At 36.3% G+C, this 25,857-nt stretch overlaps 4 protein-coding genes across 4 annotated transcripts; 2 read left to right on the top strand and 2 right to left on the bottom strand.

Annotated features, from left to right (window-relative positions):
• Positions 1-63: 63 nt before the first annotated feature.
• LOC131787243 (borealin) lies at positions 64-10,296 on the bottom strand. Its single transcript, XM_059104336.2, has 14 exons — positions 10,053-10,296; positions 9,135-9,229; positions 8,654-8,687; positions 7,528-7,565; positions 7,212-7,276; positions 7,009-7,055; positions 6,643-6,689; positions 6,181-6,234; positions 5,290-5,399; positions 4,868-4,963; positions 4,089-4,136; positions 3,693-3,780; positions 3,163-3,252; positions 64-2,471 (listed from the first exon to the last, which is right to left on the bottom strand). Exons 1-14 carry the CDS (start codon positions 10,192-10,194, stop codon positions 2,421-2,423), a joined length of 1,005 nt encoding a protein of 334 aa, XP_058960319.1. The 5' UTR covers positions 10,195-10,296; the 3' UTR covers positions 64-2,420.
• A 79-nt stretch (positions 10,297-10,375) lies between these two features.
• LOC131787247 (BOS complex subunit TMEM147) lies at positions 10,376-15,482 on the top strand. Its single transcript, XM_059104343.2, has 7 exons — positions 10,376-10,526; positions 10,659-10,728; positions 11,907-11,972; positions 12,313-12,418; positions 13,069-13,184; positions 13,973-14,094; positions 14,715-15,482. Exons 1-7 carry the CDS (start codon positions 10,450-10,452, stop codon positions 14,845-14,847), a joined length of 690 nt encoding a protein of 229 aa, XP_058960326.1. The 5' UTR covers positions 10,376-10,449; the 3' UTR covers positions 14,848-15,482.
• Positions 15,483-16,773: 1,291 nt separating this feature from the next.
• Positions 16,774-17,318, bottom strand: LOC131787261 (ATP synthase-coupling factor 6, mitochondrial-like). Its single transcript, XM_059104359.2, has one exon. The coding sequence runs from the start codon at positions 17,264-17,266 to the stop codon at positions 16,949-16,951; it is 318 nt and encodes a 105-aa protein (XP_058960342.1). The 5' UTR covers positions 17,267-17,318; the 3' UTR covers positions 16,774-16,948.
• Positions 17,319-17,377: 59 nt separating this feature from the next.
• Positions 17,378-25,178, top strand: LOC131787236 (porphobilinogen deaminase). The gene is made up of 12 exons (XM_059104326.2): positions 17,378-17,437; positions 18,036-18,108; positions 18,807-18,856; positions 19,536-19,591; positions 19,815-19,892; positions 20,494-20,571; positions 20,932-21,007; positions 22,235-22,348; positions 22,695-22,733; positions 23,511-23,630; positions 23,765-23,818; positions 24,529-25,178. Exons 1-12 carry the CDS (start codon positions 17,390-17,392, stop codon positions 24,796-24,798), a joined length of 1,056 nt encoding a protein of 351 aa, XP_058960309.2. The 5' UTR covers positions 17,378-17,389; the 3' UTR covers positions 24,799-25,178.
• The last annotated feature ends 679 nt before the right edge of the window (positions 25,179-25,857 follow it).

Raw genomic sequence — 25,857 nt, 5'->3', positions numbered from 1 at the left:
CAACACTTTGACTCGTAACATAACGGTTCTGTAATTCATGCAATGAACATAATACTTAAGGTTATCCGTTAAAATATACACAAGTACACAAGAAAACAGGAGTTGCACTTATTTTATATCAAGTGAGCACCCACAAACAAGTCAAAGTTTTACATTTTTTTGCTCATAGTGCGGTACAGAAGAACCCCGCTAACTCGAACTCAGTTAATTCTTACCTCCGGCTAACACGAACAAGATCCAATTTCCCTAGTGTTTGACCCCAATTTTTCGGTTATAAGCTGTCGGCTAACTCGACAGTCGGTTTCCTCAGAATAATTTTACTTTCCCTTAGCTCAAATATGGGTCACTACCACTTTTTATAAGTATGGGACTTCGCTGCGCGATGCGAGCTCCGCTATAAGTTTGCACGGAACCAAACGAAAGGAAATGGTTAACCTTATCGAAACCTAACGTGCAAGAAAATATCACATTTTGATTGAATGAAATCAAATGGAAATAACCAAGTGGATGTCCTTATCGCTCCTTGGCTTGATATTACACTGCGAGTACCATGGAGTTTAAGATTAGTTTTCGATCGGTCGCTGAGAAAGACTAATAGATGCTAAGTGTGTTGTCTGCTTGAGACAAATTCGAGGCATACGACTGGTTATTTTAAGTTTCCTAATGATATAAAAAGAAATGCAGACTTTCAGGGAATGGAACGCTCTGGGAATTCTTCATATTGCTCTTGTCCATTCCATGTGAAGCACTTTGAAAGGTTTATTCAAAATAGAAAACAAAATTTGATTTTGAGTCATTTTATCAATATTGGTCTCGTTCAGATAATTCGTTGTTTTGAATAGTTTATCCCATTGTTTCTTGTGCTAATTATAATTATTTACAAGATTATCTTCGAGGCTCAAACACAGGAATATTTGCTTTAGTTTTCTTTTCCCAATAAAGCTTTCTCTAAAGTTGAGATGATTGGAGCGACTTGTGCGCCGATCAATTTGAAGCTTCAACATCCCCCTGGCAACCCACTGACATTGACCATCTTCCGTGCCCAGTGGTAGGGAATTTTAACCTAGCCTGGCTGGTGTGAGGATATTTGAACCGGTGTGAGGAAATTTGAACCGGTAGTGACAAGTCTTTCCGCGGAATACAAGTTTTATATTTTTAAATATGGAGGTGCTCCAGGTAAATAGTCCACTTTCGCAGGCGAATGGCTCAGAAAAAAAGGTCTACGTTTTGAAGCTTGGTCAATATGTAGCAAGCCACGTCGCTGATTCAGCATTTTGCGAAAAAAAAAAAAATTGGGTGGGGCATTTGAATACAATTTTTGCCCTAGGTGGAGGGAATTTGAACAAAACAATCTTCAAAAGATCAAATGCCCGGAGGGGAGAGCAAGTTTGAAGCTTCGAATTAATCGACGCCCTAAGCAAAGATAAGATAATGCAAGGCGTCTAAAGTTTCTAGAGTGGGTTTTAAAATAATGCTCATAGTAAGAGAACACGGTTCAAATAGGAAGAATGTTACCAGAAATTACACTCCAAAAAATTACAATCATCGAATACATGACAATGAAATTTTTCTCTCTATCAACACCCCTGCTATTCAAACATCTCTGCACGCAGTTTTTTTTGAAAAACGTATGAAAAACCAAGTGACTAAATCGAACGTTGCGATATGATAAAAAATACACCCAACTTCGGTTTACTGAATGATACAAATTTCTCTAGCAGTCATAATTTTATTACTTCAGTTTTAGCCGTCGTGTTGGAAAATGTAACGAGGCAGTATTATTGAAACAGGGAAGGAAAGACGAAAATGTTACAGTTATTTAATGCTCAATAACCAGCCCGCTGTAGAGAAAAATTCAGTAATCTAACCAACACTTATCTAATATTTTAGGTCAATTTTGCAATTCCAAATTGATAAACACCAAGGTTGTTTTGGGTTGTTTTGTAATCTCACATCTGAATAGTTCTATGTTGAAAGACACTGAAGCGAAAAATTCTCAGAGCATAGTAAGTGAATAAAACAAGTAAACACAAACATACATAGAGCACTTTTCAATCAAGTGTCAGAAAACAAAAACTAAGGTAATCACAAAGGCCAATCAGAATAGAGGAAAGTATCTTTAAGAGCCAATGAGAACTCAAAGTAAAACCGACCAAACTGCCTACAGCGCGGGAAAACGTGGGCAACCAAATCGTGATTGGTTCAGTTTTTCATATGATTGGTCTTGAGCGTGACGCAAGTTTTCTGGACCAATCAAAAAGCGGCCACATTACTTTCGACATTCAATTAAAAAATTGCTCTAAACAATCAAATAACGCGCTTTCAACATTTTTTCATAAGTCCTAGTCTTAGTACAGTGTTAACTTAGGTTTCTTGTCATCAGCAAAATAAAATGTACTGACAGAAAAGGAAATTAAGAATCACTTTTTCTCTGCTGGAGTTGGCATGGCCAGGAGCTGTGAAAGCTTTTGCTGCAAGAAAAATAAATATTGCAACGTGTTTGTAAGTACTTTCACAACAACCAACCAGTGCGAAGCGCGGTTAGGCGGAAAATACAAACGTTGGGAAGAGCGGGAATGCGAAAGAGCTTTTCAAAATGCGGGAAAACACACAAACAGTGGGACGAGCAGGAAGGCATGTACCAAGTACTAGAAGAGGGGAAAATTGGGATACGTGCTATAAATAAGAAGCTCGGAAACGTATGCAACTAATGCCAACCCCCTAGCGCGGGGAAACTTTAGCTAAAAAAGAAAATATTATACGAAAGTCAAAATGCCTAAAGTAGTTTCACTGCTGAGTTGATAACGTAAATTGGTCACCGTAAAGAGTTGCAAAGCTGAAGTTTCGAGCGTTAGCCCTTTGTCAGAGCGAATGGAGGAATTGTGGGTTGTGTGTGTGTGTTTTATATGCAGCGGAGCTCCATTTTCTGCACAGAAACACACACAACCCACAATTCCTCTATTCTCTCTGACGAATCATCAGCTTTGCAATTCTTTACAGTGGCTAATTTACGTTATCAACTCAGTTGATAATACCACATTACCCTGTTACACTCTCCCACCGACGCAGCATCACAATTTCTTTATAAACTAACACCACTTTTCGCTGAGGAATTTAACTTGACTCTAAAGATAGTACCTGTACACAAGTATATGCACACACCTGCAGTAATTCCACATTCTTCCTTGCGGCGTCGTTCAGAATCGTCGATTGCGACGGGCTCAGGTGAGAGGTGGGATTAAGTTGAATCCTCTAGGAGATATGTTTGAAATGACAGTGACAGTTATGAGAGGAGAAAAGGTCAACATGAAAATCTGACCTTGCCTTTTACAAAATACTGATTCTCAAATCCAGCGCTTGGGTGGGGCATTTGAACAATATTTTGGCACCGGGGAGGGTCATCACCCAGGAAGATGTTGAAACTTCAAAGTGATAAACGCATAACCTTCAAAAATACTTTACTTTCGCGAGATAACCATATATGTACATTAATAGACCGGAACAAGTCAGAGACAACTTCCACACAGTCTCAACATTTGACTGATGAATATTGTCGTAATCAGTAAAATTAACAGGGAACTGACCAATGAGCTCATACACTCTCTTTGGATTGAGTTTTTATCAAGAATGGTCTCACTTAACTGACCAGGGTACATGTAGTAACCGAAATGACATTACTGCAGAACTCTTACCCGTCCGTTACCAAGGGAAATAGAAAGCTGCGGTGTGTTTGGGGCTGGAGCGCTGTTAACAATGGGCGATCCATTCAGAGACATGATACTGAAAAAAAGAATTTTGATCAATGCTCAATACAAAGTACTAAGAACAATATCCGTACATACAGTTCTGTAACACTACAATTGTCCCTTAATTCATGATTATACCACTGAATGTTTGACACCATGTTTTTGTCAATTTTTTTTGGCTAAATAGCAATAGAATTAACTGACAGAGGTAAAAGGAAAAAGAATTTGTCTAAAGGCGCCCTTTTTCTTCATTTTCAGTGGCATAAATAATAAGTTCTATTTACATAAACATGTAACGTGTTTGTTCAGGTAATTTCACATTATTGGCTCTACAGTACCTACCTTTCACCAACTTTTGGTTCTCGCAGCAAGGCAGGAGTCACTGGTAACCTTTAAACATATGGAACAAAAGGATCACAATGGCTTCATTGATTTAATCCTCTATACCTTAACATCAGTACATATTCAATATTCTGTTCTCCATGCATTTCCCAAGGTTTAACAAGGATAATTTGTTTAAAAATCATGAGCTTCTTTAGCTGGTGATTATTTCCTTTAATTTCACAGAGGTTTCAAAACAAGCCAGCAACTGCTAGAGTTCTGCCACCTACCCTAACATGTCACTTTTTCCTCAGGTCAAAATAATTACCTTAACCCTTTACCTCCCATGATTGACCAAGACAGAATTTCTCCTTACAATACCAACACAACATCAACCAGATAAGTCATGAGAATAAAGAAAAATATCAATTTGGAGATAACTAGTTGATCCAATACTAAATTCTCAGAACTAACATTATGAGAATTGTATGGTTGACAATAAGGAGAAATGACAAATTTGATCTGGAGTTAAGGGTTAATGCACTTTTCACAGTCACCTACTTTAGCAGAGTCTGATTCTTGCTTCAAATCAATTTTGAAACCCCTGTCTCATGACCTTCATGTTTGAATCAGGGCTGATGTTGTAGAAGAAATTAGATGCTAGTCACTCTTACAGGTTGAAAGGTTAAGTGCCACATGAATGCTGGAAAACCCCCACTGCTAAATAGAGCATCAAAACAAACTTAGAATACAATGTACCATTCAAGTATGTTGAGTAAAAATTTTATGTATAAACTAACCGTGGGTCAAACTTTGGTGTCACCATTGGTGTGTTGCTGTAAGGAATTCCCCTCACTGCTGGTGTTGCAAAGTGAGCTTTGGGTTGTATCCTTTTGCTAATAATAAAGAACCATACCATGAAATTACAAAATAATACTATTTATCAATATATTGACTGAGTGAAAGGAAAAATATCTGGCTCCAGGTCATGAAATACAGACTAAGGGCAGGCAAGGTCTGTGCATCATGAAGGATAGCCAAATATTTACCTAACCAGTCCAACCAAACTCAGTCAATAACTATTTTAATACATTGAGTCACCAACAAATCTACCAAAGCATTCTGTAATTGTTTGCACTTGATCAATCATTGGTTGTTTGAGTTTGCATATTAGGGCAGAACTGTCCACAAACATTGAAAAAAAATTGTCAGGCATACTTACCTTGTGCGTTTCCCAGTAGAAGGTGGTGCAACTGTAATGCTATCTTTTGTTTTGCGAGTCTTGGCTGATCTTGTGTTCTTATCCACTGTGCTGGGAGACATATCTTTTCTCTATTGAGGAATGATGCATCAGACAGTCATTTTACTTTTGGATGTATTCAAAATGAAGTATTCATATTGTACATGTGTGTATTCCAATTCATTGTTCATATAACATGTTGCAATCTCTTTCAACTTTTTAAATGCTTTTGAATTTAACTAAAGGCTCATTGTTGTATTTTGATAAATTCTCGTAGGGGATCCCTAAGAATGGCTAACATCTAAATTCTCTTTAAAACATCACCCTAAGACACACATTAAGGAAATGAACACCAACTTAAGGTGCTCTTGCTTGTTATAAACAAATTCTCCTAGTCAGCACCACAAGAAATGTATAGAGAACAGCATGAAAAATAAGCATACTGATATGATGACCATAGGACATCAAAGTATTGTTTCTTCATGGGATCCATTACAAAGGAAAGCAACAAAAGACTTCCTAATATCTTTTAGTTTACATTTGGTGTTTATACCAAGGTGCTTTCTCATAAACCATCAACTTTTTAATGCAGTAGGGTAATAAGTAGTGCAAGAAATTATTAACTCAGTTGAGGAATTGTTGTTTGATTGACTACCAAATTCTTACATCTAAAATAAGAAAAAATGTACGGCAAGCAGTGTAGAGAATCAATATCTAGATCTTGGGGTAAGCTGGTTAAGCTGTCAGGCAAAGCTCTCACAATTATAAGATAAGTACTAAAATTAGCCTCTTTTGACTTCTGAAATACATGTATTAGCGAGGAGTGACATTGGAAGTTTCCTCATAAATTAGTGACTGCATACTCATTTTCACCTTTCTTGGACGCAGTGATCTTGGAGCTGTGGTTGGTTCCAAGAACCCAGGTTCCTGAAAACAAATTGAAATATTTGAAAGCTACAAAACATCATTGTAATCAGATCCCTAACCCTAACCCTTAAGAAGTTTTCTTTAAAGAATTGATTCTACAAAGAGGCAAAATGTACACCTAGTTTTTATTGCTTACAAAGGTCATCTTAAAAAGTTCTTTGATAACAATAATACTGCTAAAACCACCACAAATTTAATGCTGAAATAGTTTATAACAAAACTATAGTAAATGGCAAAGCTCTGTTGATTCCATAAACTCAAGGAAAATGGAATGTTTACATTACAAATTTCTTATCTGCTTTCCTGGGTTAGGTCACCCCTTAGACATTGTGGCAGAAATGGCAAGTTGGGTGAGAGCTAGTTCAATTAAAAAGCTTTGTTTCATGCAGAATAAAAATTTCCACTCACATTTAGTTTCACATTTCCTGTCTGATCCTCACTTTTGACTTTAATTCCTACAAGAAGAGGATTACAAAGCAAAGCTGATGTTGAAAGAAGTTTATATGAGAGCGGAATAAAACACACCCATATAAATCATATACATCACATTGTAACAGTGTGAGCTTGTAGGTTAAGATAGATGCCTTGATCAGGCCTCTGATTTGGACACCTTTTGTGTGTATGTTGCTCTTCAAATTTTTCTCCAAGTTAAATTTTTGCTACCAGTCTAAACTAAATGTTACTATGTCTAATCTATTGTGATGAAATTTAGAGTTTATCTTTACAAGCACAAGGAAACATTATGGAATGACAAAGTGTTCATCAAACATGTACCTGATGGAGTTTTCAATGGCAGGTTTCCAAGTTCAGTGAATGGATCTCTGTGGACAAATAACGCCAAAATTATGTATCATTAGACTAATCTGGTGATCACAAATATCTGTTTAAGAACTGTTGAGTAACTTGAATTGACTAAGAGCAAAAAGAGAAGGTCTGGTGGACACTTGCATGGAGTTGTGAGCATCTCTACTTTATACCTTGTAGTAGCTTTTGTTGTAGGTTGTAGAACTGATCTTGTCATTTCAGTTACAAGTTTAGAAGCCTGTAAAATCAAGCAATAATAAGAGATGTTGAATTATAAATGTTGAGTGAAAGCGTCTCTTTCCATTTTCAGTTATTACATATTTCATAAACATAGTGCATACATTCTTACACATGTTTTTGACAAAAATACAAAATGGTTAGAGTCTGTTCTTCCTATGACCTGATTATTCAAGATGCTTGAGTGTTATTCAAAAGAAGCTTAAGATAGTTCCTTATTCATTGATAAATTATTGTTAGTATTAACATTACCTCATTTAGAGCAGTTTCATTCACCTCACCACCCTGAGCTAAAAAGAGATTGAAGACAGGTGTGTAAACATAACAGAATAAATTGGACTGGTACTAATAATTGGGAGCATCATAGCTGGATAGTTGTCAGGGCACAGTGGTTTACTCTCAATTACCATTTACCCGTAGCTTGTGAGCAGGCTCTCATTATTGGAGTTTTTGCATGAGCGTCTCTTCCCCCCCCCCCCCTAGTAAAATATTAAGCCTTGAGCATCCCTAGCCAGCAAGAAGTCTGTAAAGAGTCTAGCACTGATAGTGAGTTCCACACCCTCTGCAAAACCTCTCCCTGACTCATGAATAAAGAGGGTAGTTTCAAAAGAAACTGTGGTGCTAGGTCGGAAGGAGAGTATAACAAGGTAATTTGGTACTATCAACAGAGTTATTAATATAAATTGGCCATTGTTAAGAGTTTGAAAGCTGATGTTTTGAGCATTAGCCCTTTGTCACTTGCTCCGACAAAGGGCTAATACCCAAAAGGTCAGCTTTTAAACTCTTAAGGGTGACTAATTTACATTATCAGCTCAGTTGATAATACCAAATTACCTCTTCCTGACTCATCTCAAATGTTCCCACTGGCAGAGAAAAGTGTCCCAAATCAGTAATAATGAGAACCTGCTAACAGATTGTGTCTGCAAGGTATCAATGAAGGTGGATCTAACTTGCATTGGGCTTTTGCAGTCCATCCAGGAAAAAAATGGATACTCCAAGTGACAATTGCAGATAGTTATAATGCAAAAGTTTTAATTGATTTGTCATGTGATGTCATTCCATCCTTTATAATGAGTTTCCTGGAATGAATACTGTACTGATCTCAATGAACATCTATAGTACATACACATTCATCAAGACCCTTAGTAAGAGGTACACACTTCATGATGTACAAAATCTTTCCTAAAGCAGCCACTATTTGGTCTTAATCTTGCAACAAGCTTTCTCCTCAAGTTTGATCGCAAGATCACACAGCCAATGCAAAGGCAACTAACTTCTTCTCAATGAAGTACTTAAGACAAACTATTACTGCTAGCTGACAGTGACCCATTTTTAACAATGTTCCATAAATAGAGCTCTACAATTTCCAGTCACATACCTCGATAATCACTCAGCTTCATCTTTCTAATGTTCTATATAAATAAGATCAAAAGTTGACAGCATTTTAAATGCAATTCAACAAGTCAATTGATCTGATCACATTGTTAACAACAATAATTACATAACTAAAAGTACTAGTTTTTAATTTTGTGCTGCAATAGGAGGCACGTGAAGCTCAGAGTCGATTATGATATCAACTACAAGTTAATGTTAAGGAAGATAAGCCACCCAAGTGTATTTGGAAAAATTTTGAGAATTTCATTGAGCAACATGTCACAATGTCATTATTCATGATAATGCACACATTGTTGTTTAATGAGAGCAATGAACCATCCTGTAATTCAATCAAATTGAACCAAAGGTGAAATTCTTAAACATACAGTATTCTTAAGTACATTTTTTCTTATGTTTTGTTTTCAAAATGATTGGTCCTCTTGACTCCTCAAACATAAATGTACCTCAGTTAGTTAAGAACCTACCATTGGAAGTTTCAAGATCTCCAAAGAAAAAGCTCCTTTCACTTTACAGATCATGTCATAACCCCTGGCTTTCATCTTTTCCACTCTCTCTTGAACTACATGTGAACAAGCATGGGAAATAATACAACAAACTGCAATCAGGTCCAAGTCATTTATTGGCAGAACACATTCCGAAGAATTATGATTTAGTGACATATATATGGTGGCAAGTTTGAGTAAAAAAATTATATTTTCAAGACATATAAAATGAAATCTGGAGCTTATTTCAGCTATGATTCTTACATATAAACTGGGCAAAAATTTAACTTAGCTTCAGAAAACGTATCGTTCACTTTAGAAAGCCACACCAGCACCATAACATTGCCGGTTTAATAGTCATTAATGCGATCACTTCGATTCTATAAAAGTTTCAGTTGAAATAACATAACAACTTAATTTAAGTGTCCATGTCTTTTACTTAAAAAGCTAATTGGGGAATTTAAAATAATAGGGGAAAAAATGATAAAATGAGTTAATACATGGTATCACCAGATAAATTCATAATTCACTAAAATCTAAAATTTATAAAAAGTTAAAATTTAAAAGTTAAAAGTAAAGGAGCTATCCCCCACCAAAATATACATAAAAATGCTAAATATCTTTCTTAAAATTCTCAAGAACTACAAATAAGACAGCAGCCACAATTTTCAGTTATAGGATCTACAAGATTAAACTACTGTATTTTGGACTTAAAGGATTGTGAGGTACGTTTGTCCGTGATTTTGCCGTTCAGCTTATAACATTTATATGTGGTCCAAAGTACCTTAAAGAATGTTTCCCGTAATGTACATCATTAAAATATAGTTTTAAGCTGAATTATAAGTAAGTTTACCACATTTTCGTCAAAAAATAAAACAGTTAGCTTTACAATATCTGTACCTTGCATGTTTAAATCTTTCAAATAAATATCCAACTTTGCTTTGCGTTCATCGATGCTCATTGAAGAGTCGAGATCGCCCTCTGGAAGCACCGGCCGCATACGACTAGTTTGATTCTTTCTCGCCTTTTTTCTACGCGGCATCTTCTCTATTTTTCAAGAAAATAAGAGAAGCTGAAACCAAAATGATAAACAATAACTGATACAAATTTCGAAAAGACGCCTGCGAATCTGTTAAATTTTGAAACTTGCGCCTTTCAGTGGCTGCTAGGTTACAAAGCCACTTGTGCGAGGCTACAAAGCTACTTTGCGAGGCTACCAAGTTTTATTCGCAGCCATTTTACAATTCACTGTTAGTCAGGAAAGAACTTTTGAGATTCCCTTTATTTTCCCGATAGAATGACTTTATTTCATTTCGGAAATTGTGTGGCTTTAGCGTACTTTCCTTATTTTATTGTCTACAAGTGTTCTGGACTGTAAGTTGGTGGAGTTTTGTGTATGATTTGGCGTGTTCAACGATTCGAAAATTTTTATCTCACACTGAGTTATCATGTTTCTTGAGATTGTTGGAACGATCAGTTTTTATCTTGTACTGTTTCTTATTGAAGGTCAGAGTACAGTGCATTTTGGAGATGTGTGAAGGCTGGGGCTGCGTACCTCGTAACACAACTTTGTAAGGTAAAAACCGATTCTTCTAGAGTTGAATGATTCAACCTTGCTTTTAAAATTTAATTAATACATGTGAGTAGCAGTCAAAATATGGCACACCTTTATTTAGCTTACCAGTGGCTATAAATCGGTAATCTTCATTTATACATAAAATTTTGTTGTAACAAGGAGATATTTTATGCACTGAGAGCGCCATCACCTCTCGATCATGATGACGAGACTTAAATCACGCGACTTATAATTAGTTTTGCCAGTTTGCGTGTATGTGCTTATACAGGACAATTGAAAATCGAGATATCTTATCGAAAGAAAATTCTTCAAATGAATTTGAGATTCGGAATTTCTATTGATTTGATGTTGTATGACCTAATATCAGTTCTTAACCCTCACTCACAAGATCTCATTAGTAATTATCCTTGCTGTCTACCATAAAAGTCTCATAATGTTGGTTTAGAGAATTTGGTATTGGGTCAACTAATAATCCTCTGAGTGGTTTTTTTTTCATTCTCATCAGTTGTATGCTTGATATTGTAAGGAGAAGTTCTGTCTTGGTCACTCCTGGGAGTTAAAGATTCACCTATAATTTGTTTTGTTTTTAATATTCTTAAAATAAAAAAATTCAGTTTTAAATTTAAGCTGTCTGATTGAGGAAATTCTGAGTGACTTTATGAACTTGCCAGATTTGTGCACATTTTATGCACTTAGCATCCACAAAATTTAAAATGTTGTCTGTCATGCCCAAGTGGATTCAGCACAGTTTGAGGTGTATTTGGGTTTCAAAATTTGTCAATCTAACAGTGTTTTTTGAGAGATTTTGGCATGAAGTAGAGTGTCTCTGTGAATGAGTTGACACTGTAGTTGTAGTGTTAGTTTTTTTTAACCTTAATTGGTCTTTATACCAAAAAGCTCCATGCTTTCAAGTTGTGAAAACATATTCTAGTCTGTGTCCAGTTTTTTGTGAAACAGTATAATGTGGGAGTTTGACAAGCCAGAAAAGTTTAAAGAAATAAGAGGAATAAAAAAGGTTTAAAATACCTGTTGATAGAACAGAGACAGGATAAAAGTGACATAATCAAACAATAAACAATTAAGGGAACAAGAATGGAACAGTCTGCAGTCTACATGTATGTGTAAATCTGGCTTTTTCTGTCATAATTATTTCCTGACTGTCTATTTTTTTTTTACAGATGTTGGTATTAGCAACTTTCTTTCCCACATCAGATGTTTCTGCAGGTCATATCGACTTTATAGGGGTAGGTCAGCATTAATGCTATAGTACTGTATAGGAAACATTATAGAGGATTTGCTCAAATGTATCAGAAGCATAAGTTGCAAAACATAAAGAACTACACTTTTGTAACTTTCTATTTTCCTGTTACTACAGGTGTAATTTTGACCATATCATTTTACATAGCTTAACTATTCTTTGCACACAAGAAATATTTATACTGAGTGTCATTTAACTTAACCTAAAGTGATCACATCAATTGATTAAACAGAAGAAATGCTATAGCTATATATATTTGTTAGTGGTTGAATGGAGAGATTTCCAGTTATTAGAGCTTAACTTTTTTATTCTATTTCCTCTTTCAGGAATTTCTTAGATCCACAGTCGACTTTGCAGATCTTGTTGGCCTTCATTTAGTTATGACTAAAATTGCTGGCAAAGGTGAATTGAAGGTTTTAGTGGCTGGTGTTGGTAAGTTGTAGAATCTTCTTAAATTTTTATAAGGCAATGTGGAGTACATTCAGCACATATCAGCTTTTATTTGGAGAATTAACGATCTTTGAGATTCATGTGCAAGATATTTCTGTTGCTATTACAGTACATGTATGCATTTCAATATGAAGAATTTAAAATTTGTGGTATTGACCATGTGCCATGTTAAAGTTAAAAATGTTGAGTTAAATGTTCTGCATTTTATGAACTTGGCAGAAAACAAAGAATAGCAAAAGCACTTACTAGTGCTTTTAAATGATCAAGCTTGTTTGATTCATGATCACATTAAAGAATGGCAAAAACCAGGTTGAGGCAAGATTTAGTTTAAAGAACAAAGCAGTAGTTAAGACATTGTAGGCTCACTTTACCTGCTGAGACAGCCAATGGGAGCACTACATTTCCTTGATTTTGTTTACCTACAGGGTCAACCATAGAATTATTAATAAAAGTTGTTCATTGAAGAATGTCTTGGTATTATGACATGTACATCCATGTAGCACTGGTTTTGGAGGTTACATGCATGTGCTTGTAGTATTGTGGTATGGATCCACAGTCAAACAACATGATTTGGGTCTTTTTTTTCTTTGATTTATGTATTTATTATTGTTGTTGTGATTGTTTTTTTTTAGGTTGGGCTACAGCTGAGCTTGTGATGACTCGTCTCCTTCCCTTGTGGGTTGGCGCAAGAGGGGTTGAATTTGACTGGAAATACATACAAATGAGTTTTGATGCTAACGTCAGCTTGGTAAGGGTTAATTAACTACACACATACAGACATGTCGGACTTGGTCAGACTTTGTAAAAGAAAAAACTAACCATTAAATACAATATAGAGCAGATAGATTAAAATTTGTCTTCAGTCTGTCAAGGAACTGTTCCTTCAGGTTTATGAGTTATGTTAAATCCTAATTATTCCCGTCTTCCATAACAATATTTTAATATCTTACTCAGAACCACGCTGCATTGTTCTGTTTTTTGTAGTGTTACCAGTCAGTTTACTTCTTCTTTTTTTCTTTTTTTTGCATTTAATTTTCCTATGTATTTTTAATTTATTGTATGTATGCTATAACTTTTTCCTCAATGTCAATGTGTATTTAGTTGTAGTAGTCTTGTATGTAATGGGTTGTGTTATGAAACAAAGCTGTAAGTTAAAAAAAATATAACACACAAACATCTGAAGCTACAATTGACCCTTTAAATCCCATGAGTGACCAAGACAGAATTTCTCCTTACAACATCAATGCAATATCAACTAGATAAGTGATGAGAATAAAGAAAAATATTAATTTGGGGATAATAATTTGATCCAATACTAAATTCTCTGAACTAACATTGCAAGAATTGTGTGGTTGACAGTGAGGAGAATGACAAATTTGATCTGGGAGTTAAAGTGTTAAGATTTATATTGACTTGAAATTTTAACCACGGTCATATTGTATTCAAACACAAGGTACTTATTATCTCTTGAGTCTCTGCATGTGTGTACATTCATGGCAGCAATTAACTAATGTATGTACTTTTTCATCATTTCAGATTCAGCATATATCTACAGCAGCTCTTGTGTGGTTATGGAGCAGGACAGATCTGCAGAAATCCTTCCTTCCAATAGTTATGGTTTTCATGTCTCTAACATGCTATAGGCCTCTTCTTATTGAGTAAGCATCTGTGTGTATTAGTGTGTGTTTGTTATAACATATGCTCACTTTCATAATTTTTTTTCTTAATCACAATCATTTATCTATGATTATTGCACTTCACAATGTATCTTCTCTGCTTTAGTACAGCCTTGAGCTTTCCTTCTTTCATATTTTACCTAATGCATTTATTTTGTTTATTTGCTGGTATTTATTTATTCATAATTTTAGTTGTTAATTATTAGTTATTGAGCTTTGTCTTTCTGAAACTTCAAAAGTACACTGTACAACTGAAGGTGACATGATGTGTATATGCATACATTGTGGTCTGTTTCTAAAACAACACTTGTTCAATGTATTTAAAAAATAAACTACATTTTGTACATCTTATTATAAGCCTGTGAGCCCCTTAAGACTGACTAGCATCTGATTTTTCCTAATATCTTCCCTGAATCACACATTAAGGTCACTAGAATAAAGGAAATGATCACCAACTAAAGAAGCTCTTGATTGTTAAACAAATTCTCCTTGTTAGCAATTAGGAAATGTATAGAGAACAGAATAGAGAGTATGCATACTGCTTTTTAGGTCTAAAGTGTTAATTTAAGGAGAATTATCCATTTGTTTTGTTTTTTTCTCAGTGTTTTGAGCCATGTAATGGGAATCCAATCCTGGAGCTTGCTGCTATTAAAAACAACTTTCACCTCCTGCATTGGACTTGTTGCACTTCAACTGTACCTGACACTAACTGCTGGGAAACAGATCAGGACTTAAAGAGCTTCTATGTACAGTCAATCCTTAAATAAGTGCCGATCCTATCAACCATGTCATATAATATATTCTACAAAAATAACCAAACAGTGAAATGGTCTCAAATTTTTGTTTCACTGACACAATTGTGTTCTTTGATGAATCCTATCAAGGCCTTAGATTTGTCACACATAATCAGTAAGGGAGCAATCCAAATTATTTCCAGATGTGAGGCACTATTTCTTCATTCTCTATGGACTGAATTCAGTTACGTCTTAACATGTCTTTCATCTAGATTTGAATCTGTCCATTATTTTAAGGCCACAAATGAGTTAGAAACGAGTGACAAAAGGTGGTCAAAAAGGTCATTCAGCCTTTTGATCCTGTATTTCAGTTCTCTTTTAAATTAAGGTACCCATGTTGCTTAATCAAAGAGTTGTAGTTACTGTTACTTGTATTTATTGAAACATTTCAAATGCATAAGTCAGCATAACACCAAATGCATTTAATATCAGGAGTTATCACAACTGTGAATTCAGCTTCTTTAATTAGGCCAGTTACAGGTGTAATATTCTAGTGTCCTTAAGATACTTATTTTCTTGTTTCTCATGTGGAAACTGGACATTGCTTATTTCTATTAAATAACCTCTACCACTCCATTTTGTTTTTGTTTGTCAGTTTTTTTTAGTTTTTTCATGACTATCCAACTGGTTTGTGAATACATTTTTGGTGCATTAAATTAATCATGACAACTTGAATGTTAAGTAAATTTTATCCTCCTCAGAACTCTCTAGACTTCTTCACTGAGTTAAATAAATGTGAAACAAGGAAACATTTTCTTTCCTAGTCTTTCAACTCTTGAATTTTTGTCTCCTTGGGTTGTAAACTGAAGAAAGATACTGTAAACGTTACAAAATCTTTTCACTGTCAGGCATTGTGGCACATTTTGTGGGCTCAAAGGGAGCAAATTTGGTGGGCTTAAATGTATTTCAGCCCACTTTCACAATTGTTCAGACTGTTTGTAGTCATTCTTTTCAGTTTTTACTTTCCCAGTGCCCTCCAACTAATAATAATGGTAATACAGTGGCTCAGGCTTACATGATTCTGATACAGGTACAAAATATGTTTCTGCCCAAGAAGATATTGACTATTGCTTTACTAGCCATCAAGACTATACTAGCCAACTAATGTTTCACTGGAGTATCTGGAGAGTTCCACAACGGGCCTTTTGATCCAACCATTCTAGCTCAAAACAGTAATCCCAACATTTAAAGAGCCTTTTTGGGGACTTAACAATATTTATCTTCTGTGTTTTGCAGGCTTTTCCGGTCAATTCAAACTTGGCCTTTGCTATGGTAAATTATTATTGTGCCTCTTACAGTCAAGAGAGGGTTAATTCTTGCATACATGCAAGTTAGACTTGCCTCGAGACGCCTCGAGCAACTCTTACGCATCTTTCATGCTCTCCAAACTTCCCATGTGCTTCATATCTCGATGAACACACGCTGACGTAAGAACCAATTGTTAATAAGTACACAGCAATACTGCATACCAAACATCTAATAAGATTTACATGATAATTTGAATTGTACATGAACATGCGTTTTAGTTGGTTCTTTCTTGTGACCTATTGGAGGATAGACACATAGATCATGTCAACACTTGCTTTTTTTTGTCAAATAAAACAAATGCATTCCATGTTGCCATGGGTCTGCAGAAAACGTGCTAAAAATATCAGCAAGACACTTGGCTGTGCCTCGTGTGCCACTTTACAGTTCTTATCAATTTTTTTATGTCATCTACAATCCATTACTAAACAGATGTACTAAAACACAGAATCTACAAAATAAAATTACAGTGGGAAGTAATTAGAAAGCACACTTCTCTTCAGATCTTTCCTATAGGTTAGTAGTGCTTATTAAAAATGCAAAATAATCAGTTAAATCAACACTTTTTGAGATGTGATTTTATTCTAGAGAATTACAGTGATTTAAATGAGCCCCGTTTCATTACAAATAACACACAGAACAAGAGGCACAATCCAAATATCTTCTTGTTGCCTTCAGTTCAACACACTCATCGTACCATCACCGATAAAAAGTTAATCAAAGTACAGTCTCCTGTCTTATGCGCTGGCTTCATCAAAGTCAAACTTTGGAAACTCCTCCAGATTTCCTCCGCCAAATCGCTTTCGTATCTGATCCATCTCTACCTCCATTTTAGCTTTCTTGTCGGGTGTGAAGTCGACCAATTCGTCCCCTGAGGCTGCGCTCTTCTTTTTGTACTCTTGTAACTTCTCCACGAACAGTTTCTGTATGGGATCAACGCTCTTGTCCGCTTTTGCCATTAAGACAGATGCCATACCCAGGTTTCTTCTACAAGAGGCCATAAGTGACCCTGCTGTTTGTGAAAGCTGTCGTGTAAAGCGAAAAGCTACCGCCATTTTGTAGATTACGACGCAAAACTCAATATTTCAAAATGGCGAACCCTGTGGAAGAGTGGCCTCGCTTTGAAACGAAGATCATTAGTCACCAGTCCTTCGGCACGTGTAGTAATCTCGGTCAATATGGCGGACGCAGCGCGAGTCGTAAAAGTTGGTTCACGCAAGAGTCAGGTATGTTGGTAGACGCTTAAAAGTTATTACTGTGGCAATAAATTCTTTTAGGAGATAAATTTCTTATTTGTGGCGTCTTAAGTCCATAAACTCGATGTGTTTGTCTTTGTACAGAGATTCTGTATGCTTGAAGTCAAACACTATGAAGTTAAAAATTCTTTCCGGTTCTAGAAAATGTTTAAATTGGGACAAGATTCGATCGATCTCGTGAGTTTTACGCCTAAAAAAAAATTAAACAAAGATATTGATGTAAAAATATGGCACTACAACGTCTAATTAAGTGTATTGGTTTCAACGTACGATTTGAAGATGTATTCGCAACAGATTTTGGTGTTGGGGAAGGGGGTCGGTTAGGGTGTGGCGGGCTGTGATGAAAAGAAAACGAAATAGCTTATTTTCAGTGGTTGTAAGAGTACCTCATAGCATTATTTTAATGAACTATATATACTGTTAGCCGTGTTTTTGTTTGATTGAACAGAACAAGGCCAATATCTGGCCATCGTGACCTCTTGCCAATTTAAATGTTAGTGGATACTTATCAGAAGGTAACCAACGTAGACTTTATTTCATGCAGTTTTTTTTATTTACTTTTATAAAGTTGGCTCTTATTCAAACTAATGTCATTGTGGATGAACTGAAGAAGCTTTGGCCAAACACTTCCTTTGAAATTGGTGAGTTTTTCCTTTTTTTGTTTCATCTACATTTATTGGGAAGTTTTATCTTTGAATTAAATCAAGTGTGATCAGTTTGTCAAGTCTGTATATGAAGCTGACTCACATGGCTTCTAGAACATAGGATAGTTTCTGCAGTGTCTGGAATCACCTTTTTTTCCTTTTCAATTGTAAGCTGCAGTTCAATTTTAAGTTACCCCTCAGAATTTTTCAGGATTCCCTGGAAGTTTTGCTATGACCCATTTTTTTCTCCTGGGAGGAGAAAGGTAATGTGTTCTTTCCCAGGAAAACAGCACAATGGCTCTGGCTCAATCTTAAAGTTTTTCCATGCAGAGTCTAGTACTGTAACCATTAGAATTTAATTTCTGTCTTTCTCCGTGCCCTAACATTACCTCCAGTTAACCTTTTAACTTCCGCAGGTGACCAAGACAGAATTTTTCCTTACAATGTCAATACAACATCAAGTAGACAAGAGAGGAGAATAAAGAAATATTTCAATTAAGGGAATATTAGTTGATCTAACACCAAATTCTCCAAATCAGCATCATAGGAATTGTATCGCAGACAGTAAGGAGAATTACCAGTGAGATTGTGGGAGTGAAAGGATTAAGAGTTACTGACTCTTAACCCTTGACCCTTGGTTCATCCTGTACACAATGTGAACAATTGATGGTTGCTTTTACTTTGTTTCCCCTTAGTTTCCATGTCTACCATAGGAGATAACATTTTAGAAAAACCATTACCCAAGGTTAGTGGTACATGTATATGACTGAGACATGATTGTATCAATATGTCAAATAAGTAATTCTGTGCTGCTTGTTTTAATTAGATAAAAGGTTACCATACTAATTTTAAAGTAGAACCCAGTCATTCCTTAATCCTTTAACTCCCATGGGTTACCAAGACAGAATTTCTCCTTACATTTTCAATACAATATCAAGCAGACAAGTGATAAGAATTAGGAAAAATATCAACCAGAGGATTACAAGTTGATCCCATACAAAATTCTCCAAACTAACATCAGAAGAATTGTATGGTAGATAGTGTAAAGAATTACTATTGTGATCTGGGAGTGAAAGGGCTAAACCTCCCTTACAATTACCAATGTTTTGCCATAAGAAGGAAAACTCATCTGAAATTTTATCTTACTTGAGACACCATGACCCTGTGCTTGTTACTGTTTTTTTTTTATGAAACACTCTCTAATTTTCCAACCACTCGCACAATTGAAATGGAACCAAGTAGTCACAGTCCTTAAATAAAGGGGCCCTATTCTCTATTGACCTTCATTTGAATAAGGACACCGTAAATTATAATTTTTGATTAAAGAAAATTAAAGTAATTTATTGAAAAACTCTCTTATTCAGTTTCAATATTGTCAACGTGCCTACATAACTTATAATATGACTGAATTTTTTTAACTTTAGATTGGAGAAAAAAGTGTATTTACAAAGGAATTAGAAGTCGCCTTGGCAAATAAAAGGTAGGTACATTTAGTGGTTCTACTCCATAAGATGAATGTCACCTACTTTCAATCATTAAACTCACTCCAAGCTGAAAACAACTGTCACCTGGTTGATGTTGCTTAACATTTCCTCTTATAGGCTTCATGTAGTTTTATTTCTGATTGCAAATTTTGATTACTTTACTTTAGTTTTATAGAAGAACAATTTCTCTTTTAAGGAGTTCTTTTTGTTTGTTCTTAGTGTGGATTTTGTAGTTCATTCACTGAAGGATCTTCCATCCACTCTTCCACCAGGCATGTTAATTGGGGCTGTCTTCAGGTAATGGTTTTAACTCTTCGAACCCTAATAGTGACCAGCATCTAATTTCTCTTTACATTAATATTATTTTTTTCATTCCTGAATCACACATTAAGGTCACAAGAATATAGGAAATGATCACCAACTAAAGAAGCTCTTGATTGTTCAACTAATTCTCCTTGTTAACACCTTAAGAAATGTATAGAGAATGGTGTGGAGAATATACATACTGATGTTAGGGTATAAAGGGTGATCAGTGGAATATAGTGGGATTCTTTTCCAATTTTATAGCACAAATTTGATATGAAAAGATTACTCAGAAATTAAGGGCTGGTCATTTTAATAAAAGTTTAGCCATTGTTTAACAAAACCACAATCTAAACTATCTTGAATTTAACTGAATCTTTTATCTGAACATTAATTTTTGTGAGCAGAGTCAAGAGGGCCAAAAGCTAGCAGTGGAAGGTCATTAATTTAATGAAAACATCCCTATTATAGGGAATACCTAAGGCCCACTGCTTGCATAAAACTGCAATTTGGGTTAGACCTCGTGTAAATAACCGGTCCTAAGATTTTTTTACCTGTGTCGGGTGATTTAGTATTTCTCTTTGCGTTTTATCAGGCGAGACAGTCCTTATGATGTGGTTGTCTTTCATCCTAAACACAAAGGTTCCAATCTCGCTTCTTTACCCAAAGGGAGGTGAGAACTAACTTTGCGATGTAATTTTACTCATAAAGAGTTATAGACATGTATAAAAGATAATGTATACTTACGGTACTTTCAAAAGTGTCCATGTCTCACCCATGAAGAGTCCTTTGAAAGGGTTAGGGTTTTTTTTTCAGCTTCGTGATTTTCAAATCTTTTTAATTTCATCCCTGGTCATCTTTTCTTATTTGTTTGCGAGTCTTTTTTTTTGTTTTTCTGCCTTTCCGAAATAATATTTTATAGCATTCCTTAAATGTCTCAGATTAACTATAATATCACGCCTTTGAACAAACTTAGGACTAATGCTATTTTCGATTGTTGATCATATACAGCTGTATTCATTTTCCCCCACAGTGTGATTGGGACAAGCTCACTAAGGCGTAGTGCACAACTTAAAAGAGCTTTTCCTCATTTGCTTATTGAAGATGTCGTATCCTTTTGTGAAACTGGTCGTTAAAAAGATTTTGGTTCGCCACGCGCGAGACAACTCGATTAAGTATAAAAAGACGCCTGAGTGCTAGGGTAATTTGGTGTTATCAACTGAGTTGATAACTTAACTTGGCCATCGTTAAGGGTTTAAAAGCTGACGTTTCGAGCGTTAGACCTCCGTCAGAGCAAAAGGCCAACGCCCAAAACGCTCTCGCCCTGACGAAGGGGTAACGCTCGAAACGTCAGCTTTTAAACTCTTTACAGTGGTCAATTTACGTTATCAACCCAGCTGATAATACCAAATTACCTTGTTATACTCTGCCATCGACGCTGCACCACAGTTTCTTTAGTTTCTTAAGAAACTTGCCCCCCTTATTTGTCTGAGTGCTAGGATTGTTAAAGCATAATGTGACCCTAACGATTGTGCGGAAACACAGTCATTGCAGAACCACCGATCGCTGAGCTGAAGTGCTTTCGATTGACTGTCGTGAAAAAAACCCAACTAATGATAACGAGGAGCCACTAACAAGTCAAAGTAGACAGAGCAAATCGACGGAGTCGCGGAAGTAGGAGAGTGACCAAGTTGCAAGTTGTTATTGGTCTTACCTTAAAATCTGATTGGTTGAGAATGTGGCGCGAGTTTTCTAGACCAATCACGGAGCTAAGTGAAGGAAAATCAATGGAGTCTTGGACTTGGCTCGATACCCATGCAAAACGAAAGGGTAGTTTTCGACGCGCTCGGAGTCGGAGTCGCAGAGTGATACAATCAAGTGAAAATCAAACCGACGGAATCAGAAGAAAAATAAACTGGATTGTCGCAGTTGGAAGGCTTTGGATGGCCTGAGAACTCGCATTGTGATCGGTTGATTCTTCCACTTCCGCTTGTGAATCAGCTTTCAATGGAACATAAGCGTCGATGTCAGAAGTGGAATCGGAAGAAAATGAAACCGTTCTGATTTTTACAACTCTGATTCTGTCGAGCCTATGACTCTCTTACGACTATGACTTTCGATTTTCCAGAAGTCGGAAGCGCTCTTACGACTCCGACTACGATCCCGACTTTGTCTACGATTCCGACTCCGACTTCGTCACCAGTATAGAGCGGCTTTAAGAGAACTTCAAGTATGATTAAGATACTTTTAGATAATCGAAAGAGAACCTATAAAATTCTTTGATACTTTTTACAAGCGAGTTAAATGTCCTTAACAACGTGTTTTCCAATGACCAGCGTGGAAATCTAAACACTAGACTCAGCAAGCTTGATGCTGGTGATAAATATGACGCTCTCATCTTGGCAGCTGCAGGAATGGACCGCATGGGTTGGGCGGAACGTATTGAGCAGGTCAGATTCATTCCTGATCTCGTCTAGCAAATGCTGCATTAATTTAGCTTGCCTACGAGTGAGCAAACGTTCGTTATTAGAGCTGCGACACGAGAATGAATTAATTGATCTTCGCGACTGTGGTACTAGCGTCTTGCAACTCTGATAGAGAGAGCCTACTTGCAATGTCTTGTTATGTCTGTGTTGTTGCTGTTATTGTTGTTGTTGTTTTTTTTTTGAGCCTAGCACAGCAATTTGTTTGTTGTTTTTTGGAAAAGTCTGTGGATAAAAAGGAATGTATGGTTTTCGTTTAAAGTTTTTTGAAGGGGTATTTTCCTGTTTTCATGACAATTCGTTTTTTCCACAGGTTCTTGGTCCTGATGAGTGCTTGTATGCTGTAGGACAGGTTGGTTACGAAAGTGTTTACATCAGCGCATTCTCGAGTTCAGCGGGCCTCGATAAGTTTTCTTGCGAAACAAATGGCCAGTTTAATCTCGGTGAAGATACCGAGGCTTAGTTACGTTATTAGTGTGGAATATTTTAGAGTCAAATATTAGTTTTGGCAAAAGGGAATTTCAAGTGCTTAAGTCATTTCACAGTAGGTTTGCTATCCTTATCGAACTTTTGTACTTAAGTAACCTTTTCAAATTACCTTACAGCTTTTGCTGCAAACACTAAGTACAGACAATTTATTTGGGTTTTAGGAACAGTTTTTGCGTATTGTGAGTTTTCTTGTGTGACTGTATAGGCTGTTCTATCAAACAGTGAGTTCCAAATGTGTAGCCAACCGCGCCTCATTTGATTGCAACTTTTCGCCCTTGAATCCTTGTACTTGATTTCACCTTGGGTTATAATAGAGCAATTTTCAATTGAGTGTCAAATGCTATCCGAGATTGTATTGGTTTTGGGTTTTTTTCTTCTTTTTGTTCTTCGCTCTGTGATTGGTCCAGAAAACTCGCACTACTCTCTCAACCAATCAGATGCGAAACTAAAACCACTTACGACTTGGTCGCCCTCATTTTCCCGCGCTTCAGGCAGTTTGGTTGTGTTTACGCAGGTGGTTTCTTCTCATCTGATTGGCTCTTTTGATCACTTTGGTTTTGGTTTTAGCCTTGTTCTGATTGTTTCTTTGTGACTTAAGATTCTTTACTATCTGGCATTGATGAATTTGTCTTATTTCCAGGGAGCTCTAGCAGTTGAAGTTAATCTTGACGATAAACAAACCATTGAATTAGTGTCTAAACTGATCGATAGAGACACCAGTATCTGTTGTGCTGCTGAGAGAAACTTCTTGAGGACTTTGGTTAGTAATATGATCTTATTGACGTCGTAGGACGTCGTAGTGATGGTTTTTAAATTATCTCTCCCATAGTTCGAGTCATAATTATAGTTTGTAAATTCAACTTGGTAAACTGCTTTGGTTTGCTTCCCATGTAGGAGGGAGGATGCAGCGTTCCCATTGGAATAACCTCCAGCCTGGATGACAATCAGGTGCGGTATTGCAAATCGATAAATTAATCAGGCAATCAATCAATCAATCAACCAGTCAGTCAGTCGGTAAGTCAGTCAGTCAGCAAATCGGTCAATCAATCAATCAACCCATTAATTGATCGATTCATCAATCAATCGATCGACCCGTCAATCAATCTTTCCATTGATCAGTCAATCAGTAGATAAATCCATCATTCAATGGTCTCTTTGTTAATAATTCAGTTAATCAATCAACCAGTCATTTATTTTAACAGTCCATCAATCGATCAATCAGTTAATAAACTTGGTTAGTATATACCAAAACAGTGGATAGCGTCGAAGGTGCGCCCTGATTAGCTACTCAAACTCCGCATTTATCTGCCATTCACCTCCGAGCAGCGCTTACGGAATCTGCGCTCGAAAATATTGTAATCGTAGCAGGAATAAATGAGTTTAAATCATCTTTTTGTGCGATATTATCTCACTGTTGTAGTATATACTGAAAATTTTATTTCAGTCCAGTGTCAGTGTCTACCAGTGGCTCTAACCACCTCCACTTCGGAGGATAGTTGTCAATTTTTCACTCAGTAGGAATAACTGTATTAAAAATCGCGAATGACGATAACTAAAATTAAAAAAGAAGAACCCCACTGCTTTTCCCTAGTCCCCCCTCCCATCCCAACTTCTCTATTCGCGATGAAGAAAACTTAACCCTCTTTGTGTGATTTTAGTTAACCATGACAGGTGCTGTGTTTAGCTTGGACGGAACAGAATGTCTCAAGGAGACTGTGACGGGAACCCTCCCAGACCCTTCAGTCCAGGATGGTAGCTGCCCTCATGCCATACTCACCCAGTCGAGTATTTATGTCCCAACGGGAATGCGTGACATCATTGTAACAGCTGAAAAACTGGGCGAGACGTTAGCGCAGGCCTTAATCGCCAGAGGAGCTGAGGAAGTACTGCGTAAGGCGAGAGAAAGAAAGGACCTCGTGCAACAATGACGGAATGGAGCGCAAATAGACGATTTTTGCTTGAAAATTCGTATGAATGTCGTTATCTTAGCCACTGCGCACCCACCCCTCCCCTAACTCAACATTAGCCTGGACTTGTTATCGGTTGACTGTTGTTGGGTTAGTGGAGGTGTACGTGCACAGTGGATCTGAAGCTAACGTTGTTCCGAAAATTCTTACATTCAAGTGCTGATTAAATCGATCAAAATTTCGGGTGTAATTTTGACAAAATGGAATGGGATTTTTTTTGGGCTTTTAATTTACTTTCGTCACGCAGTCATTTTCTTCCCCTCACGAAATGTTTGTCCGAGTGAGCATTAATATGCATGTTTTAGTAGATGGGCAAAGAGAATAAAAAAATTTTTGTTCAATTTCCTTGCATTTGGTAGTCTTCCTCTGTTTGATCTTCCATCAGAGGTGAGGTGTAATTCTCTCTTTCAACACGACAGCTTAAAAAGACAGTTATCTCGTTTTAAATTTTGTTGTTCTAATTTAAAAAAAAAACAAAACAAAACATAGAACTTTCACCACTTTGTTTCTCACGGTCTCATCGAATTTTCGTCACTTGTTGGTGATCTGCTTTTACCGCTGGGAATCGCAAGATTTTTTTCCCTTATTAAACCTGAATTTGCCTGACATTTTAGAAGGTTTACATCTTGAAATTTTCTCTCAGTTTGCAACAAGACTTTAAATTCCAAAGCGACGCGATTTTTCAAAGCTTTAAAAATTTGGACCACTGTTAGTTCTTTGTGTTAAGCCAAAATAAATGCCTTGTCATGATTATTGTCATCAAACTTATATCTGAGCAAAACATGACGCGGAGGACCGTGCTTTGTGTCTGCCATGTTATTATCGTTATTATCATTATTAGTATCAAACTTATTTCTATTTCTGAGTGTTTTTGGCAGCGAAAAAAAAGACAAAATGATTCTGGTTTTAGTTACCTTTCCTGTCATGTTTAAATCATCTATTTTATATAACAGCAAACTATTAACATCTGTTGTTTGTAATTAGACCAGAGATTTGAAATGAACTCCGAATACATTGCAG

Source organism: Pocillopora verrucosa, chromosome 6 (genome assembly GCF_036669915.1).
Source record: "Pocillopora verrucosa isolate sample1 chromosome 6, ASM3666991v2, whole genome shotgun sequence".
In the NCBI taxonomy this organism is placed as follows: domain Eukaryota; kingdom Metazoa; phylum Cnidaria; class Anthozoa; order Scleractinia; family Pocilloporidae; genus Pocillopora; species Pocillopora verrucosa.
This window is presented reverse-complemented; position numbering and strand designations above follow the sequence as displayed.

Coding starts and splice junctions, on each gene's coding strand:
- LOC131787243 (XM_059104336.2), bottom strand. CDS start 10,194: ATGCCGCGTAGAAAAAAGGCGAGAAAGAATCAAACTAGTCGTATGCGG. Junction 7,566..8,653: donor GAAGCTGAGTGATTATCGAG/GTATGTGACTGG, acceptor ATCTCTTTTTAG/CTCAGGGTGGTGAGGTGAAT. Junction 4,137..4,867: donor ACACCAAAGTTTGACCCACG/GTTAGTTTATAC, acceptor ATATGTTTAAAG/GTTACCAGTGACTCCTGCCT.
- LOC131787247 (XM_059104343.2), top strand. CDS start 10,450: ATGACTTTATTTCATTTCGGAAATTGTGTGGCTTTAGCGTACTTTCCT. Junction 11,973..12,312: donor GTCATATCGACTTTATAGGG/GTAGGTCAGCAT, acceptor TTCCTCTTTCAG/GAATTTCTTAGATCCACAGT. Junction 13,185..13,972: donor TTGATGCTAACGTCAGCTTG/GTAAGGGTTAAT, acceptor TCATCATTTCAG/ATTCAGCATATATCTACAGC.
- LOC131787261 (XM_059104359.2), bottom strand. CDS start 17,266: ATGGCGGTAGCTTTTCGCTTTACACGACAGCTTTCACAAACAGCAGGG.
- LOC131787236 (XM_059104326.2), top strand. CDS start 17,390: ATGGCGGACGCAGCGCGAGTCGTAAAAGTTGGTTCACGCAAGAGTCAG. Junction 19,592..19,814: donor GTCGCCTTGGCAAATAAAAG/GTAGGTACATTT, acceptor GTTTGTTCTTAG/TGTGGATTTTGTAGTTCATT. Junction 23,631..23,764: donor GAAACTTCTTGAGGACTTTG/GTTAGTAATATG, acceptor CTTCCCATGTAG/GAGGGAGGATGCAGCGTTCC.